At 45.6% G+C, this 19,549-nt stretch overlaps 1 protein-coding gene across 2 annotated transcripts in view; it reads right to left on the reverse strand.

The window, feature by feature from the left end:
* The window catches only part of UMODL1 (uromodulin like 1), a 133,186-nt gene that overhangs the window by 24,341 nt on the left and 89,296 nt on the right, over positions 1-19,549 (reverse strand). For both annotated transcript variants that reach the window (XM_082245766.1, XM_082245765.1), the window contains 3 exons: positions 15,728-15,929; positions 11,624-11,764; positions 7,233-7,847 (listed from right to left, as the gene is read on the reverse strand). In XM_082245766.1, coding sequence (XP_082101892.1) covers positions 7,233-7,847; positions 11,624-11,764; positions 15,728-15,929 — 958 coding nt within the window. The remainder of the gene's footprint in view (positions 1-7,232; positions 7,848-11,623; positions 11,765-15,727; positions 15,930-19,549) is intronic.

Consider the following 19,549-nt stretch of genomic DNA (forward strand, 5'->3'; position numbering starts at 1 on the left):
GAAAAGCGCCATAAGAAGTTCAGACAAAGCAAAGAGTGTCCTCTGATAATTGCACTGTTTCTGGAGTATCTCGCAGCTCCCTGCACCCTAAACAAGTTCAACTTATAATAAAGCATCAAAAGATACCCCTAGACAGATCATTGAGCCGTGAGAGTGACTGTTGCTGTGTGCCTGGCTGCTACTACACCAACCTGGAAAATGAACCTTGGGATTATCAGCGGGTTCTTTTGGGGGGTAAGTGCTACTATTACGTGGGCTCCAAGAGGTTAAAGACCTTTCAGTTGATTATTTTGCTGTATGTGTCCTGTTAGTGAGGTTTATCGTCACTCCCTACATAACACAACAGGAAGACAGTGGAAGTTTCTACAAATGATGGAGGACAATGGTCACCAAAGAAAATGGACAGGATGAATCTCCCCAGCAGGGACATAAACTTGACAGGGGTTCTAATCCTTCCTTACTTTATCTAAAAAAAATAAGTTTTACCTATGCATACACATCAAGTGCCAATGATCACCAGTTATAGGTGGTGCGGGGGTTTAAAGTTATGGGACTGTTTTGGTGGGTTTAAAGTGCCACTGACCACCAGTGATGGTGATGGGGGAGTTCTGAGGCATTTAAAGTGCCACTGATCACCAATGATTGTAGGATTGTTTTTTATGTCTTTCTTTTTTTGGGGGGGGGTGCTCAATTGTCACTGACCACCAATTATTGGTGGGGGGTAATTTACCACTTGCCGCCTATTATTGGGGGGGGGGGTTCCATTGCCAATGACTATTAATTATTATGAGTGGGGGGGGGGGGTGTTTTAAAGTGCCAGTGAACATCAATGATAGGGAGGGGGGGTGGAAGTTTTTAAAATGCTTTGTCCACCAATAATTGTGGAAATATTTTGGGAATTAATTTGGCCATAGACAGTTTTAATCTGGGTCAGTTCAGTAGGGACCAGCTAAGATTCGATCATCCATCTATGGGCAGAATCTATCAATCAACTTGGGTACCACCAGCACGTCAGATTTCTAGCCATCAGCAATAATCATTCTGTTTCCCCGGTAACTGTGTTGATGAAGGAATTGAGTGATTTTATTTCCTGGAACCTCTGGTTGCAGGAAAAACAAATCTACATTATCTATGACTGGCCTTAGGAGTTAAAGTTGTTAACCTGTTGCGGACCGCCCACCACAGATTTACTGCGGCAAAGTGGCTCGGCTGTGCGAACCGACGTAACTGTATGTTGGTCGTGCGCAGGGCTAGGGGGCGCACACGTGCCCGCCGTCCCTGCGATGTTCTGAATTGGGTTCAGAACCGATCAGTCATCAGGTCCAGGCCAATGACTTTTGGCCTGGACCTGGTGATCGGTTCTGACCAATTGCAGAACATCCTGTGCCTGTGTAATGTAAACACAGGCACAGGAAATGATGCAATCTAGTGAGAAAAGAGAACATCTACCGTAAGTACACAAGCACTACACTGACACCAGTACACATAGGCACACATTGAACCCCCTGATTACCCCCCAGTTAACCCTTTCACTCCCTGTCACAGTGTACACTATATACAGTATACAGATTATTTACTGATTATTGTATTAGTGTCACTTGTCACTTCAGTTAGTGGTAGTTAGAGGGAGTGCCAGATAGGTTTAGGGTCCCCACCATACATCCCCTAATAAAGATTTAACCACCCTGATCACCCCCAGTTAACACTTTCACTCCGTGTCACTATATACAGTTTACAGATAATTTACTCATCACTGTATTAGTGTCACTTGTGACTTCAGTTAGTGTGAGAGACAGTTAGTGGTAGTTAAAGGGACTCCCAGATAGGTTTAGGGTACCCGCCTTATATCCCCTAATAAAGATTTAACCCCCTGATCACCCTCAGTTAACCCCTTCATTGCCCTGTCACAGTGTCACTATTATAGTGTACAGATCATTTTTCTGATCACTATATTAGTGTCACAGGTGACATCAGTTAGCGTTAACGTTAGTTAGCTTCAATACAGGATAGTGTCAGTTTGCCTGCCACATATTTAGTAATAGATTTTAACCCTTTGATTGCCAGTGACACACAAACACACGCTAAACACCTCCATTACTAGTATAGTGTCTGAACGGATCAATATCTTTGATCTGATCAGAACTATACTAGCGTCCCCAATAGTATAATATAGTGTTCCCAACACCTGCCAGCACCTGCGTTTAGCCCCAATACAACCCCCCCCCTCCCCCCCAGAAGTGCAGAATCTGGAGATTACTGTCACTTCCAATACACAGCACACTAAACCATAGCATTAGCAGTGTCAGGCCTGATCTCTGCTAGCACTAGCAGTTACATTTTTTGGTAGCGGTTCAAATAGTCCTTGACAACCAGGTGCTTTTTTTTACCAGTGAGTCGCACTGGGTACCTATAAATTGATTGGCCAAAATGTCCAAACAGAGGTACACTAGTGAAGAGGCCTACACGATCCTGAGCATGACAGATGAGAGCGATGGGGAAGCCTCACTGTCAGAATCAGGCTCAGTATACGAACGTGTAGAGAGCAGCGGCACCCTGACAGATAGCTCTGATGACAGAGTAGTGGTCGCTGCTAAGGCCAGGTGCACCCGACCCTGTTTTTCTGTTGCTGAGGTGCAACAACTGTAGGGTTCTCGTATGCAACAAAGTGTCAGTACTAGTGACGCTCAACCTTCTGGTGAACTGGCAAGCACCAGTGACCTAGTTCATTCTGGTCATAGTCAAACCAGCACTGCAGTAACACTTGGTGACGCGGCGAGTCCCATAAGTGCAGTTCAAGCTGGTGGCTAGCACAAGTAGTGTCCCGCAGCCACCAATAATTCCAAGACAGGCCCGTAGAGCCCATAGTGTCCTCCCTGATGCACTTGCAAATCCTCATTGCGAGCCCACCACTTCTGCAGCTCCCCTACTTCCCCCATTCACTGGCAAACCCGGAATTCAGGTAGAAACAGCCGATTTTACTCCCCTTGGTTTTTATGAGCTGTTTTTCATGGAAGATCTGTACAGATCTATTGTGGACCAAAGCAATTTATATGGCGATCAATTCATCGCTGCAAATCCAAATTTGACCCTTGCTAGAGAAGTTGCATGGAAAAGTATCACGGTTTCCGAATTTAAAACTTTTCTGGGCCTATCTCTCCTCATGGGCATTACTAAAAAGAGTGGGTTGAGGTCAGATTGGTCCCCTGACCCAATTCATCATATGCCTGTGTTCTCTGCTGCCATGACCAGGACTAGATACGAGCAAATCTTGCGGTTCATGCACTTCAGTTACAATGAACTCTGTCGTCCTCGGCGTGACCCTGGATATGACCGGCTCCACAAAATTCGGCCACTCATAAACCACTTCAACCAGAAGTTTGAAGCTTTGCATTCGCCCCAAAAAGCTGTCTGTGTTGATGAGTCCCTGATTAAATGTTCCAGCTGTCTTGCTTTCAAACTGTTTCTCCCCAGCAAGCGTGCCAGATATGGGGTCAAGCTGTATAAAAACGAAAAAAAATTCAAGCACTCCCCCCCCCCCCCGAAAGCAAGCATCGGTCTGCTGTCATATGTAAACAACAATTGCAGCATGCATGTGAGGTATCGCTGCGAACGTCAGATCGAGGGCAGTAATGCTTGCAATAGACCTCCTCTGTAAATCTAAAGTGGTAACCTGTAAAGGCTTTTAAAGGCTTTAAAAAATGTACGTAGTTTGTTGCCGCTGCACGGGCATGCGCAATATTAAAGCATGTCATGTTTGGTATCTACGTACTTGGCATAACATCATCTTTTATATGTTACCAAACAATTGGGATATACAGTATATAGTGTATTTGTGCATTCAATTTTAAAAAAAAGTGTTTTTTTTCCCAAAAAATTGTGTTTGGAAAATCTCTGCAAGTACCATGTGACAAAAAATATTGCAACACCCACCATTTTGTTCTGTAGGGCCTCTGCTTTAAAAAAATATATGACGTTTGGGGGTTCAAAGTGATTTTCTAGAAAAAAAAAATTGAAGCCGATCTGGCCCGTTCTCCAGCGGCAGAAGTGACATCAACCATAGACTTACTATGGAGCTTCCGTTGTCGGCTGCCTCTCCTGCAGATTCCTACACAGAGAACCCGCTACTGACAGCCAGGGGGGTACAGGCAGTACACTTGTAATGGGCCTCAGCTTCCAAGGGGGCCCGGCCCATGGACTGTATAAAGCCTGCAGGCCGTATGCAGCCCCCACAATCATTTGGTCCGGCCCCCTCTGTGGCTGACTCAGCTGAGCTGTCAGAACGGAGCCGATGTGATATCCCATGCACTCTGCCTGTGAGGAGACTGACCATGATGCAAGAAGCAGCTTCCTCCAGTGCGGCCGCTCCTGAGCCTCTAGCCAGCATTTCCCACAGCAGTACCAGCCTGAGCCAGCAGTACACACAGCAGTACCAGCCAGCAGTACCCACAGCAGTACCAGCCTGAGCCAGCAGTACCAGCCAGCAATACCCACAGCAGTTCCAGCCTGAGCCAGCAGTACCCACAGCAGTACCAACCTGAGCCAGCAGTACCCACAGCAGTACCAGCCAGCAGTACCAGTCAGCAATACCAGCCTGCTGCCTGAACCAGCAGTACCCACAGTAGTACCAGCCAGCAGTACCAGCCTGAGCCAGCAGTATCAGCCTGCAGTACCCACAGTAATACCAGCCAGCTGTACCCACAGAAGTACCAGCCAGCAGTACCAGCCTGAGCCAGCAGTACCAGACAGCAGTACCCACAGCAGTACCAGTCAGCAGTACCAGCCTGAGCCAGCAGTACCCACAGCAAAACCAGCCCGCAGTACCCACAGCAGTACCAGCCAGCCGTACCAGCCTCAGCCAGCAGTATCCAGAGCAGTACCAGCCTGAGCCAGAAAGTACCAGCCAGGAGTATCCACACCAGTACCAGCCTGAGCCAGGAGTACCGGCCAGCAGTACCCACAACAGTACCAGCCAGCAGTACCAGCCTGAGCCAGCAGTACCCACAGCAGTACCAGCAAGCATTAACCACCAGCAGTACCAGCCAGCTGTACCCACCAGCAGTACCAGCCAGCAGTAGCCACCAACAGTACCAACCAGCAGTAACCACCAGCAGTACCAGCCAGCAGTACCCATCAGTAGCCAGCAGTACCCACAGCAGTACCAGCCAGCTGTACCCCTCCCCCCAGCAGTATCCACCAGCAGTACCAGCCAGCAGTACCAGCAAGCTGTACCTACCAGCAGTACCCACCAGCAGTACCAGCCAGCAGTACCCACCAGCAGTAACCACCAGCAGTACCAGCCAGCTATACCCACCAGCAGTACCAGCCAGCAGTAACCACCAGCAGTACCAGCCAGCAGTACCCACCAGCAGTACCAGCCAGCTGTGCCCACTAGCAGTACCCACTAGGAGTTATTTTCAAAACTTACCACCGCAAAGAGTCGACTGCGCTGCAGACTGACTGACACAAACCTGGAAAACCAGTTTCGAGTAGCAATATCATCAATACCTAGCTAACATCACACACCTCACCAAAGAGAAGCAGTTCCAGCCAACACATTAGGGGTGAGTTAGTTAGATAAAACAGTCTAATTTTTACGTTGATAATTTTGTACGGCCCCCGAATTATGTTATAAATATCCAAATGGCCCTTGGCAGAAAAAAGGTTCCCCACTCCTGCCCTACAGAATCAAATGTGATTAATTTTACTTAATATTCAATATTAATATTCATCTGATTAGACAACACTTGGGCAGAGGGTGTGGTCAGCTGGTCAATGGGGGAAGTAGACCCAGCCCACGCAGGTACATGGAGCAGATACGAGATAGCAGGGTAAGTCACCAATCGAATTTTGTGTGTGCAGCAATATGCTGCTGCTGTGCAATTTGTGCTGTTGATTGGACTCATTTTATTTATGCTCCCGAGTCCTCAGATGGGACAAGCTGACAAGCTGGCATGATGGAGTTGCATTGTGAAAATGGATGAGGATGATTCTGGGTGGGGGTGAGAGTTACATTGTGGAGAGCCTATAATATTATCCCAATTCTTGCCCAGAATTATCCATCCCTTTCAACAATATATCCCCATCCTCGCCCAGAATTATCCACCCCTTTCCACAATGTATCCCCATCCCCGCCCAGAATTATCAATCCCTTTCCACAACAATCCCCATCCGCGCCCAGAATTATCCACCACTCTCTAGGATTCTGGGCAGGGATGGGGATACATTGTAGAGAGAGATGGATAATTCTGGGCAGGGATGGGGATACATTGTGGAAAGGGATGGATAATTCTGGACGGGGTTGGGGATACATTTTGGAAAGGGATGGATAATTCTGGGCGAGGATGGGGATACATTGTGGAAAGGGAGGGATAATTTTGGGCGGGGTTGGGGATACATTGTGGAAAGGGATGGATAATTCTGGGCAGGGATGGGGATACATTGTGGAAAGGGATGGATAATTCTGGGTGGGGATGGGGATACATTGTGGAAAGGGAGAGATAATTCTGGGCGGGGATGGGGATACATTGTGGAAAGGGAGAGATAATTCTGGGCAGGGTTGGGGATACATTGTAGAAAGGGATAGATAATTCTGGGCGGGGATACATTGTGGAAAGGGAGAGATAATTCTGGTTGGGGTTGGGGATACATTGTGGAAAGGGATGGATAATTCTGTGCAGGGATGGGAAATAATACACTTTTCATTTTCATATATTAAGCTTTAAGAGTGTTAAAATAAAAGTGGGTGCACTGAAAGACTCGGTGGGATGGTCAGTGGGCAGATTTGGTGGGAGGGCCAGTAGGCGAGCCATAGGGAATGTTGGTGGTCAGGTCCCAGGGGGCACAGGCCTAAAGCTTTGTAAGGGGCTCAAAAATTTCTCATGGCTGCCCTGCTGACAGCTCAGCATTGGACCGGACCGGAGCAGCTGCAGAAAAGGTATGTATAGCGATTTCTTCTTTACAGGGTTAGATAGATTCGTTTTAGAATGTGGCGGCCAAGTAGATTTAGAGTTAGGTTGTGGCCGAACTTCTACTTTAATAATGGAAGGATTGAACTTGACTTCAGTGGGCCACTTTTAAAAAGGCTAAGAGCACCTTAAGCAAGCTACAAGTTCATCCAGTGTGGGTTAACACCTGCTTTAAATAATTTCAATATTGAGAATATAGTATAAATATGTGTATAATTGTGAAGGCAAAGACAAGGCAGGGCATGGTGGAAATCTCAGATCACCTACCAGTATTCGGATTATTATTCAACATAAGAGAGAAGGAGCACCGAAGGTCCTGGGCTGTGGTGAGTTTGGCAGCTGTGGAAGTCATGGGGACAAATCCATTATTGGTGGTGGAGGAACTCATCAATGGATCAGCCTTTGGGTGCACTGTTGATGTCAGCGTAGTGCTTTCCTTATCACTGGTGGTTGAGTGAACTGCGATGTGATCTGGATATGTTGTGGCATTCAGCTCCATCGAATTCTGACCCCTGATAGGATTGGTAGACTCTGTGAGGGTCCCGGGACTGGTGTGTACTGTTGTCACCTTTGGATCTTTTAATGGGATTATCGGATCCTGAGACTTGGTGTTCCTTGTTTCAGAGGGAGCTGGCTCTGTAGTGACTGTTGTAGGTGTACTTGATACAAGCTGCTCAGTCGTGGGAATTTTGGGTGCGGAAACAGGGGACATTATGTGATTTGTTGGAGTTGTTGGTTGAGGCAGCTCAGTGGCAGGTTGTGTGGTGGTGGCAGTGGAGAGGGTTGTTGGAGGGGAAGTATCTATGGAAGTTGCAGAAGAATTTTTGCCAATGAATTCTGTGTTTGCCATGGATGTTGTCGACAAACTGCCTACTACCGTACCTGTGAAGAGATGAATGATAGTTTTAGGCCAAAATGAACTTTCAGCTAAAATCACTTAAATACAATCCAAAGCAAAAGATGTGCAGGTTTTGTTTATTTCCTTAGAGAGCAGTCTCTCACTTATTAGAAAAGCCTGTCCCCTGCCAGCATGATGGTCCCTGCCAAGACACTTGCTCTCTGTGGGGAAGCAGTGGTATCTCTGCAGAGGTTCAACACATGCCTATCTGAGTAAGGGCTCACTCACATGAGCAGTAAAAGCAATTGGTTGAACCCCAGCTTCACTACCTCCTGACCGCCTACCTAAACAAACCGATGCAACTATACAGGGCTGTACTTATGCTGCATCTGTAATACTTTTCGCCCCTGACAAAAGTTATATGACATGTCATTCAAGTGAATAAGGCGTCACTGCAACCACCCTGCGACCACATGGTTGCGGTGCAGTGGTGGGGCATTTTTAGGGTTAAATCAGGTGGGCAAATAACCTCTAAAAAGTGAACCAGAGGGGAGGCAGTATAGCCGCACATGTGAATGAGCCCTTAGAACCAGAGCTCCCCAACTGGCAAAGGTGCTACATACCGACTGGAAATCCAGCAAAGAATGTGTTGGACCTCTGCAGAGAGACCCCCTACTGTTACACAGAGGGTCCTTCTCTACAGCTCACTGGCAGGAAACAGACTGCTCCACTCAGGATGTGTCTGCTTCCTAAAGAAAGGTTCCATTTGCTTTCAATTTTCCTGATGCATTTTTCATACGCTTCCACAGCACTCGATGGGGTCAAAAACGCACAATGCCGCACCAAAAAAAAATAATCTGTACTTTTTTCCAAGATGTATGGAGGAGAAATGCACAGGCATGAACTGGCCCTAGGACTTTGCAAGTTTATTTTCTATGCAAATAGAATGTATTTAGCTGATTGCAAGTGATTGCGAATTTGCAAAGGGATAAAAAACATTTTTAAGTAACAAACATGTTATACTTACCTGCTCTGTGCAATGGTTTTGCAAAGAGCAGCTCCGATCCTCCTCTACTGGGTTCCCCGTCAGTGCTCCTGGCTCCTCCCTCCTTCCGAGTGTCGCTATAGCAGGCCACTTGCTATGGGGGACACTCGCCCCAGAGCCAGGCTTTGTGTGTCCATTGACACACACAGAGCAGCGAAGCCCCACCCGGCGCTCTCTTCTCACAGGAGCCAATGGCTCCTGCTGCTGCCTCCATGTCCAGTGAGGAGAAAAAGAGAGAGAGAGAGCTGCTGCTCTTGAGCACAGCTCTGGATCGAGACCCAGCTCAGGTAAATATAAGGGAGGGCTGGGGAGGGGTCTGTATACGGAAGGTTTTTTACTTTTATGCAGAGAATGCATTAAGATAAAAAACCATCTACCTTTAGAACCACTTTCAAGTAGAATTCCAGCCTACACCTAACTAGTCTTAAAAATGCTCCCTCCCCCCTCCTAACACCTATGCTGACTGACTTGTGTAAAGAGGATGTATATACTTACCAATTTTCAGCCCACTCAGGTGTTCCATCAGATTACCGCTACCCATCAGATTGTGTACCGGAAGTGACGTTCCGACAAAAAATACTTACTACGCATGCTCTATGTGTTCCAATATGTGTTCCATTGTGCTATGGATTCCAAACGCTCCATGATCTGATAGAACACGCATGCGGACAAATTACTACACCCAGCTACGTCTCGAATTTCAGAGTAATTCTAGCAATAAAGTGAGTGTGTGTGTATATATATATATATATATATATATATATATATATATATACATATTGATATCTGCAATGCTGTTTGGATGTTTCATTTTGAAAGCATAAAGGTTTAGCGCTGAGCAGTGCGGGGTGTACCAACATGGCCTCCGCCACCTTACTAATGCTGGCGTCCAGCTTTCAAAATGTAACATCAAAACAGCATCACAGATGTCAATATACTATATTTATTTATATACGCTCACTTTATTGCTAAAATTACTCAAGATGTAGCTGGGTGTAGTAAAATGTCCGCATGGGTGTTCTATCAGATTACCGCTACCAGTTATAGAACGCATAGCGCATGCGCAGTAAGTATTTTGTTGTCTGAAGGTCACTTCAGTTACACATTCTGATGGGTAGTGGTAATCTGATAGAACAGCGGTCTGGCAACATGATCCAGTTCCCCTGAGTCAGCCAGTAGTGGCAGCAAGGGGTAGGCGAGATTGTCAACAATGGCTGGGCCATGGAAGCCCATGGGTGCTTAAAAAAATTTTTAGGCCTGAAGATGACACAAACCCCCCAAAACATTATATATTTTCTGAAAGCAGATGCCCTAGAGAATAAAATAGTGTTAGTTCTAAGTTTTTATGTTACAGGTCTAGAAAACGCAAAATTTCAGTAAAAAATCCACTAGAGTTAATTTTAAGGCACACAACCGCAAACAATTACACAATCTTTTGATAAACTATAAAAGAAGAGGTTGCACCGAGTAAATAGATACTTAACATGTCAAACCTTAAAAGTTGCGTGCGCCTGTGTAATGGCGACAATCTTTAGTACCCTATAGTTTCCATAGGCGACTCTTTAAAGACCCTATAGATCATGGGTGTCCAACCTTTTGGCTTCTCTGGGCCACATTGAGTGTAGAGAAATTTTCTCGGGCCGCATATAAAATATATACTATAGTTAAGGTATATAAGTAATAAAATGCCGCCGCACACCCCCCCCCCCAAAGCCCCCCAGCACTAATTTAACACAACTAGTGGATTATCCCCTCCGAGGCAGTCTCTGCGGCCATGCCCCCTTTCTCCCCAGAAAAAAAAACAGGGGAGGGGGCCGCATTGTCAGGGGGCAGTGGGCCGCATTGCCTGAGGTTCCGGGCGGCATGCGGCCCCCGGGCCGCAGGTTGGACATGCCTGCTATAGATCATCAGTTTAGTGTTATAGAGGAGATCTAGTGCTACAAATAATTCTCTCGCTCCAGCGTGCACGGCCATATGTAACATGTGTATTGTAAACGGCATTCTCATACGTAGATGCCCCCAACACGTGCGTTTACGTTCGTACATATGTACATGTGGAATACTTAACTTTTTTGTATCACAAAGTGGACCATAAATCCCCCATGTAATGATTTTTTGTGACCGGTTCTCTTTTATGAGACATCCAGGGTCTAAAAGACTCTAGATGTCTCCCCTGCGCTCCACTGAATGTAATGCAATGCAGATCATATTGCATTACACTATTTCCCAGGTATGTTGCCCAGGGACACTAAGAGGCAGACCTGGAAGTGACGTCAAACACGTCGCTCTCTGGGTCAGCAACAAGGAGGGGAGGAGAGCGGACGTGCGACCGCTCTGCTCCCTCTACCTGGCAGCACTCGCTATGCTGCTCCCGGGCCCGCAGGTGGGCAAGTGGAGCCCGGGATACATGGCAAGGGCGCACCCGGGCTGTAGCCACAGAGAATGTGTGTAAAATGCGTGTAAACCCCCCCCCCGCTGGCAGTGAAAGGGTTAAACTCAAAAGAAGTGAAAATGGCCCTAAGGCACTCTAACACCCCCTTAGCAGCCTGTTTTAACCCTATAAATGGCGCACCAAAATGCTGCATTGCACGCATTTGAGGGGTCTTTGTGGTGCACCCTCATTTGTTTGGGGTGGTACTGCCTTTATAATGTGACACGATCAATAAGCAAAGCATCACTACTGCAGCATGTGAACATCCCCCGTCCACAACTGGAAGGGCAGTTGTAAAACATGTTTTTAACGCCCCCCAACTGAAAGTCTAAACAAACCCTTACTTTCACATTTCCTTCCAGGCCTGCTGGGATCTCGGTCAATGTACGTCTGATGACATTCACAGGTAAATGAGGTCTGTAGATCCTTACAGTCTGCATGGTCGTCGCAGTCATTATCCAGAGATGAAAGGCATTCATTGAACTCTGAAACCAAAATAAACCAATTATAGGAGGTTCAAAATAAGACTGGTCACAGATTCCCCAGTTATAAACAGCATGGATGGAGTATTCTGACAGCTGACGCCCACGGCTGTCTGAATACTCGAACAGTACCTGCATCTGTTGGGATGCAGCCTCTGTTCCACCAACAATTTTCCACCTGTCTCCTTTATTTTTTAAAGGGTGAGAACAGGGCCACCCATGGCTTGAATTTTGTCTGGTTTATTAGAAACTGGCCAAAATCAATATTTTTTGCTAGAAAATTACCTAGAACCCCCAAACATTATATACTGTGTATATGTTATAGCAGAGACCCTAGAGAATAAAATGAAGGTTGTTGCAATTTTTTTCTTGAAAAAAAATATACAAAATCAACTTTAATCCAAAAAAACACAATATATAACCCAATTCTTTGGTAAAATATAAAAGATAATAGCTAACATGTCATGCTTAATAATTGTGTCAAATGGTGACAAACTACTACAAACGATACTTAAAAATCTCCATAGGCGATAGTTTAAAAAAATTTACAGGTTACCTGTTTAGAGTTACAAAGAAAGTGTAGTGCTAGAATTATTGCTCTTGCTATACCTTTTGCGGCGATACCTCACATGTGTGGTACCAACACCATTTACAGATGCGTTCAGAACCTCCACGCATGAGCACAGGGGGACCAGCGGCGCTTTAAAGGTAGAAAATGTAAATTTTTTGCAAAATTTTCACTCTTTTTTTATTAATATCGCAAAAAATAAAAAGCGCAGAGGTGATCAAATACCACCAAAAGTAAGCTCTGTTTGTGGGAAAAAAAGGATGTAAATTTCGTTTGGGTACAGCATTGCATGACCACGCAATTGTCAGTTAAAGTCACGCAGTGACAAGTTGAAAACAGTGGCCTGGTCATTGAGCAGCAAAATCTTCCGGGGCTAAAGTGGTTAAAAATGTTTATTTTTACACAGTCCCTTTAATAGTCCTCTTTATGGAGACATTGGGGTCCTTAAGCCCCGGTTCACACTAGGGCGACCTGTGAGGCGACCTGGTCGCCTCACAGGTCGCCTCCCATAGGGAAGCTGCGGACCCGTTCTAATAGGAGCGAAAACAAGTCGCTCCGACTTAGAAAAAGGGTCCGGAGCTTCTTTGGGGCGACCAGGAGGCGACCGCCATAGACTTCAATGCTATGAAGTCCGCGGCGGCCGCTCCGAGGTCACGGCGCGCTGCTCGCACCGCGACCTCGGAGGTCGCGGTGCGAGGTAGCGTCGCCTGCATGTGAACGGGGGCTTAAAGCATCAGATAAAAAAAAACAAACAAACAAACATAGATCTGATGCTTTCCCAAAAAAAAAAAAAAGGCGGTGTTTACATCTGTCCTAAACCGGAAGTGTCGCTGCCAGCCTCCTACATTGTAGAGGTGAACAGAGACAATCTGGTCTCTCTTCAGCTATGTTTGCTTGGAAGTCCCAGAACTGCCCGATCGGATCCAGGGCCTACTGATGGGATGGGTAAGCCCATGGGGGGGACTACCCCTCCTGCTGTTTCTAAAAGCGATCCAGCAGCTAATCAGACACTTGAACTGCTTTTAGGGAAAAGGGAATTGATAGCTAAAAATTTTAATACTAGGGTTATGGCATTTTGGTGGCACGATGGAGATGGAGAACGAACGTAGCTGCCCTCTGAAAGGAATTTAGATGACAGCAGCAGCAAAAAAAAAAAACGAGGAATTTAGAGATTTGGAGGAGGCTGAGAGCAGTAGAAGGGACTTTTCTAATTTAAGAATACATGCTTGAATATAATTGTTTTTTATAATACAAAAGTTTAGTGTCACTTTAATGGACAATGTTAAGTTTGCTCTGTGCATTGTGCATCATAAACAATACTTTTTTCATCCAATTTTGCATGTCAGATGTCAGAACTGCACTCCAGCCAATTTCATCTACTTTCTGTCTACATGCCCGCACTCCTGTGTCAGCTATACATCATTGCTCCAAACCGGCTTCCCTACAATGACATTGTAGCTTCCCTACAATGACATTTTGTGGACCTTAATCGGCTTCCCTACAATGACAATTATGGACCATGATCACTTCCCTAAATGACAATTGTGGACCATGATCGGCTTACCTACAATGACAATCGTGGACCGTGATCGGCTTCCCTACAATGACAATCGTGGACCGTGATCGGCTTCCCTACAATGACAATTGTGGACCATGATCAGCTTACTTACCATGACAATCAGGGACCATGATCGGCTTACCTACCATGACAATCAGGGACCATGATCGGCTTCCCTACAATGACAATCATGGACCATGATCGGCTTCCCTAAATGACAATTGTGGACCATGATCAGCTTCCCTACAATGACAATAGTGGATCGTGATCGGCTTCCCTACAATTTCAACTATGGACCAGGATTGGCTTCCCTAAATGACAATTGCGGACCATGATCACTTACCTACCATGACAATCAGGGACCATGATCGGCTTCCCTACAATGACAATCGTGGACCATAATCGGCTTCCCTAAATGACAATTGTGGACCATGATCAGCTTCCCTACAATGACAATCGTGGATCGTGATCGGCTTTCCTACAATGACAACTATGGACCAGGATTGGCTTCCCTACATGACAATTGTGGACCATGATCGCTTACCTACCATGACAATCAGGGACCATAATCGGCTTCCTTACAATGATAATCATGGACCATGATCGGCTTCCTTACAATGACAATCATAGACCATGATTGGCTTCCCTACAATGAAAATCATGGACCATGATCAGCTTCCCTAAATGACAATCGTGGACCATGATCGGCTTCCCTACAATGACAATCGTTGACCCTGATCGGCTTCCCTACAATGACAATCATAGACCATGATCGACTTCCCTACAATGAAAATCATGGACCATGATCAGCTTCCCTAAATGACAATCGTGGACCATGATCGGCTTCCCTACAATGACAATCGTGGACCGTGATCGGCTTCCCTACAATGACAATTATGGACCATGATCGGCTTCCCTACAATGGTAATCATGGACCGTGATCGGCTTCCTTACAACGACAATCGTGGACCGTGATCGGCTTCCCTACAATGATAACTATGGACCATGATTGGCTTACCTAAATGACAATTGTGGACCATGATCGGCTTACCTACCATGACAATCAGGGACCATGATCAGCTTACCTACCATGACAATCAGGGACCATGATCGGCTTCCCTACAATGACAATCAGGGACCATGATCGGCTTCCCTACAATGACAATCATGGACCGTGATCGGCTTCCTTACAATGACAATCGTGGACCATGATCGGCTTCCCTAAATGACAATTGTGGACCATGATCAGCTTCCCTACAATGACAATCGTGGACCGTGATCGGCTTCCCTACAATGATAACTATGGACCATGATTGGCTTCCCTAAATGACAATTGTGGACCATGATCGGCTTACCTACCATGACAATCAGGGACCATGATCGGCTTCCCTACAATGACAATCATGAACCATTATTGGCTTCCCTTCATAGACAATCATGCACCATGATCAGCTTCCCTACAATGACAATTATGGACCATGCCTGTGCCATGTGTTGCAACGCAGCTACCTGTAATCTCCACCATGAGGGGAGGAGGGGATTTGACTGGGTGACAAAGCAGTTCAGCAACTGGCGGACGGCTGTCACTGCATGACAGGAAGAGCCTGAATATGGCAGGATCACCAGGGAATATTTGAAAGAAAGCTGCAGATCCATATACATTGAAAACAACATTTGAAGAGACCATGACACATAGGTGATTTTAATGAGTGAGTTTATGGATGATAGAACTTAACATAATAAATTTGTACATCCAAAACACTTTCAATCAAGTCCTAAGGTGATTGGCTGATTTACTCATACAGAAATAATATTGCGCTCTTTCTGCAGTAATAGTTACCTGTGATTTTAATAGACTGCGGATCGACCTTAAACGCGGAGCTTTCGTTGATGGCAGACAAAGAGGATGATGTGACATTGATGTAATTCTCCGTGCCATTGATGATGATTAGGAAATTTGTAACGATGCTCCCGGGACTCAGGGACAGGATTTGTACCGAAATCTGCTCTGGAGGGATGTGACTGGACAGGGACTGTTTCACCTAAAAAAGAGTAACGTACAGAGAAAAAGATGAAAGTGTGATATTTATGCCATGCAGGGCAAGTTTTTAGGATAACCATACACTATAGGTTAGTCTCAGGAGTCTCCAAATTTTCCAGAGGGCAAGTTTACTGTCTTCCGGGTATTAGGGGGGCCAGACTATGACCAGTGGGGAGTAGAAAATGTCCTGGCATCAGTGGCAGTTAACAATGCCCCATCTTTGAAATCAGGAGGAGGAATAGTGCCCCATTTTCGGTGTCACTGGGAGAAATAGTGTCTCATATCAGGGGGAGGACTAGTACCCATTTTCAGTGTCAGTGATAGAAATTATGCCCCTTCGTTAATGTCAATGGTAGGAATTATGCCCCTTTGTTGGTGTCAGTGGGAGGAATTGTGTCTCATATCAGTGGAAGGAATAGTGCCTCAAGGGAAGGATAAGGGAACCGGGCTGCAGTTTGGAGACCACTCCAATATTCTATCTGATAATGTAAAATCTTAGTGGCCATGTATTAAAATATAGAATCACACTTACATCAATGCAAAAAATAACATGCTAAAACATTCTCGCCGGCCGCCATAGACAAAAGCAACCCGCACTTTCAGGGACCGAGGTACGTGATGATGTCAGCACATTGCTCCTCCCTACGCATTTTGTCACAGGATGACGTCTTCCGTTCCCCCTAGATTTGGAATATGACTACTCTGAAGAAGGGAAAAGTACTTTTTGAGATGCAGCCCAATGATTGAATCATTGCCATGGGTAACTGGGACAGGGGCAGTAAAAGTAGTATTGCTGCAGTTTTAGGCTTCATTAAGACGTGCGCTGGCACCAGTCTTCCATGCAGGCAATTCTTTATTTACAGTAACCGAAAAAAATGTTTCCATACCAGCAAGGCAGTATTAAAAGGCAAAATTGTACACATATTTACAGAGCATGACTGTAGATATCCAAGAGCAAGGTCTTAACATAAAAAAGGATAAGCAAAGTCACAAACAATGAATACCTACAAGGCTATGTACAAACCAGCCATGGGGGGGGGGGGGGGTAACAAAAGGCTTCCATATCATAGGCTCTAAATGATATAGAGCTTGTCATGGAAAGCAAAACTGGCCAACTTTTTGTTTAGAGTAAAGTAGAGGAAAAGAAAAGGGAGGGAGGGAGGGAGGGAGGGAGGGAGGGAGGAAAGGAGTAAGGAAGGGTTAAGAAAATGGCAGAAGAAGAAAAAGAGAAAAAATATATATTTAAAAGAGTTGGGGATGAAATAAATAAATGGGCAAACAAATACACTGATAGGAAGTGTTGGTATGTCCTAGTAGGGGGTGCTACAGAAAATCCCTCAATCATTAGGCTGCATCTCAAAAAGTACTTTTTTTTCCCTTCTTCAGAGTAGTCATATTCCACATCTAGGGGGAATGGAAGACGTCATCCTGTGACAAAATGCGTAGGGAGGAGCGATGTGCAGACGTCATCACGTACCTCGGTCCCTGGAATTGCGGGTTGCTTTTCTCTATGGCGGTCGGCGAGAATGTTTTAGCATGTTATTTCTGCATTGATGTAAGTGTGATTCTATATTTAAATGCATTACCACTAAGATTTTACATTATGTCTTCTATTTTAGAGTATAATACCATGGAGAGTGTGTTTGGATGACCTCTACCTTTGCTCAAGTAAACCCCGCAGGAACATCTTTGAGAGGCCCGGCTGGGTATAAATACTTTTGACCTTTCTTGAGCAAAGGTCCATTCTAGTTGATAAGCAGGCATTTTCACTGTTCCAGGGTGGTGGTGGTGGTGTCTTTTGTGGACTTTGCACATTGTGATGGATGGTGACTAGTGTTGAGCGAACACGGACTGTATTATTCGTGTTCGTACCGAATAATTGGATTTTTTGTACCCGAACACGGACACGGACACTTTACTGTATGTTCGGGTAAAAATCCGTGTTCGGTCGTTTTATTTCCGGGTTTTGCATGCTTTGGCGCTCTTTTCATGGCGGGCTTTCAACAGCCAATCAACAATCGTTTAACTGGTGTGCCTTAAGCCATCCCAGCCATGCCTGCAAATGTCTTAGTAGCTGTGATTGGCCGTCTGAAGCATGTGACCAAGTCTTTATAAGTTCGAGGCAGCCGCAGCGGCGTCATTATGCTGCTTATATCAGGGACAGAGCACACATCAACGTGCTGGCTGCTGATTAGGGAAAGATAGGCAGGAAAAAACCATTTGTGTCCAGATAGAATTGAGGGACAGGTCGGAGTGTTTAGGCAGGGCGAGTTGTAGGCATTTTAGGGATAGAGTCTGCTGAATTATAGGGTCAGTGTCTTCTACAAACTACAATCGATATTGCTGTGTGGGGGGTGGGGTGAATCTGCACTCAATCCTGATCTACGATCTCTTCTCAATCCTGTTAGGGACAGAGTCTGCTGAATTTTAGGGAAACTGTGTTCTACAAACTACAATCGATATTGCTGTGTGGTGTGGGATTGGAGATAGGCAGGTGTCAGTGATCCACATCCATTTTTCTGTGTGTGAGCTGCAGTGAACACAATCTTTTTGGGCTGCAGTGAACACAATCTTTTTGGGCTGCAGTGAACACAATCTTTTTGGGGTGCAGTGAACAAAATCTTTTTGGGGTGCAGTGAACACAATCCTTTTTGGTGTGCAGTGAACACAATCTTTGTGGGGTGCAGTGAACAAAATCCTTTGTGGGGTGCAGTGAACACAATCTTTTTGGGGTGCAGTGAACAAAATCCTTTTTGGGGTGCAGTGAACAACATCCTTTTTGGGGTGCAGTGAACACAATCTTTTTGGGGTGCAGTGAACAAAATCCTTTGTGGGGTGCAGTGAACACAATCTTTTTGGGGTGCAGTGAACACAATCTTTTTGGGGTGGAGTGAACAACATCCTTTTTGGGGTGCAGTGAACAAAATCATTTTTGGGGTGCAGTGAACACAATCTTTTTGGGGTGCAGTGAACACAATCTTTGTGGGGTGCAGTGAACACAATCTTTTTGGGGTGGAGTGAACAACATCCTTTTTGGGGTGCAGTGAACAACATCCTTTTTGGGGTGCAGTGAACACAATCTTTTTGGGGTGCAGTGAACACAATCTTTGTGGGGTACAGTGAACAGAATCTTTGTGGGGTGCAGTGAACACAATCTTTGGGGGGTACAGTGAACACAATCTTTTTGGGGTGCAGTGAACACAATCTTTGTGGGGTGCAGTGAACACAATCTTTTTGGGGTGGAGTGAACAAAATCATTTTTGGGGTGCAGTGAACAACATCCTTTTTGGGGTGCAGTGATCAAAATCCTTTTTGGGGTGCAGTGAACACAATCTTTTTGGGGTGCAGTGAACAAAATCCTTTGTGGGGTGCAGTGAACAGAATCTTTGTGGGGTGCAGTGAACACAATCTTTGGGGGGGTACAGTGAACACAATCTTTTTGGGGTGCAGTGAACAAAATCTTTGTGGGGTACAGTGAACAGAATCTTTGTGGGGTGCAGTGAACACAATCTTTGGGGGGTACAGTGAACACAATCTTTTTGGGGTGCAGTGAACACAATCTTTGGGGGGTACAGTGAACACAATCTTTTTGGGGTGCAGTGAACACAATCTTTGTGGGGT

This window comes from Pelophylax lessonae, assembly GCF_965119305.1.
Source record: "Pelophylax lessonae genome assembly, chromosome: 2".
NCBI lineage: Eukaryota > Metazoa > Chordata > Amphibia > Anura > Ranidae > Pelophylax > Pelophylax lessonae.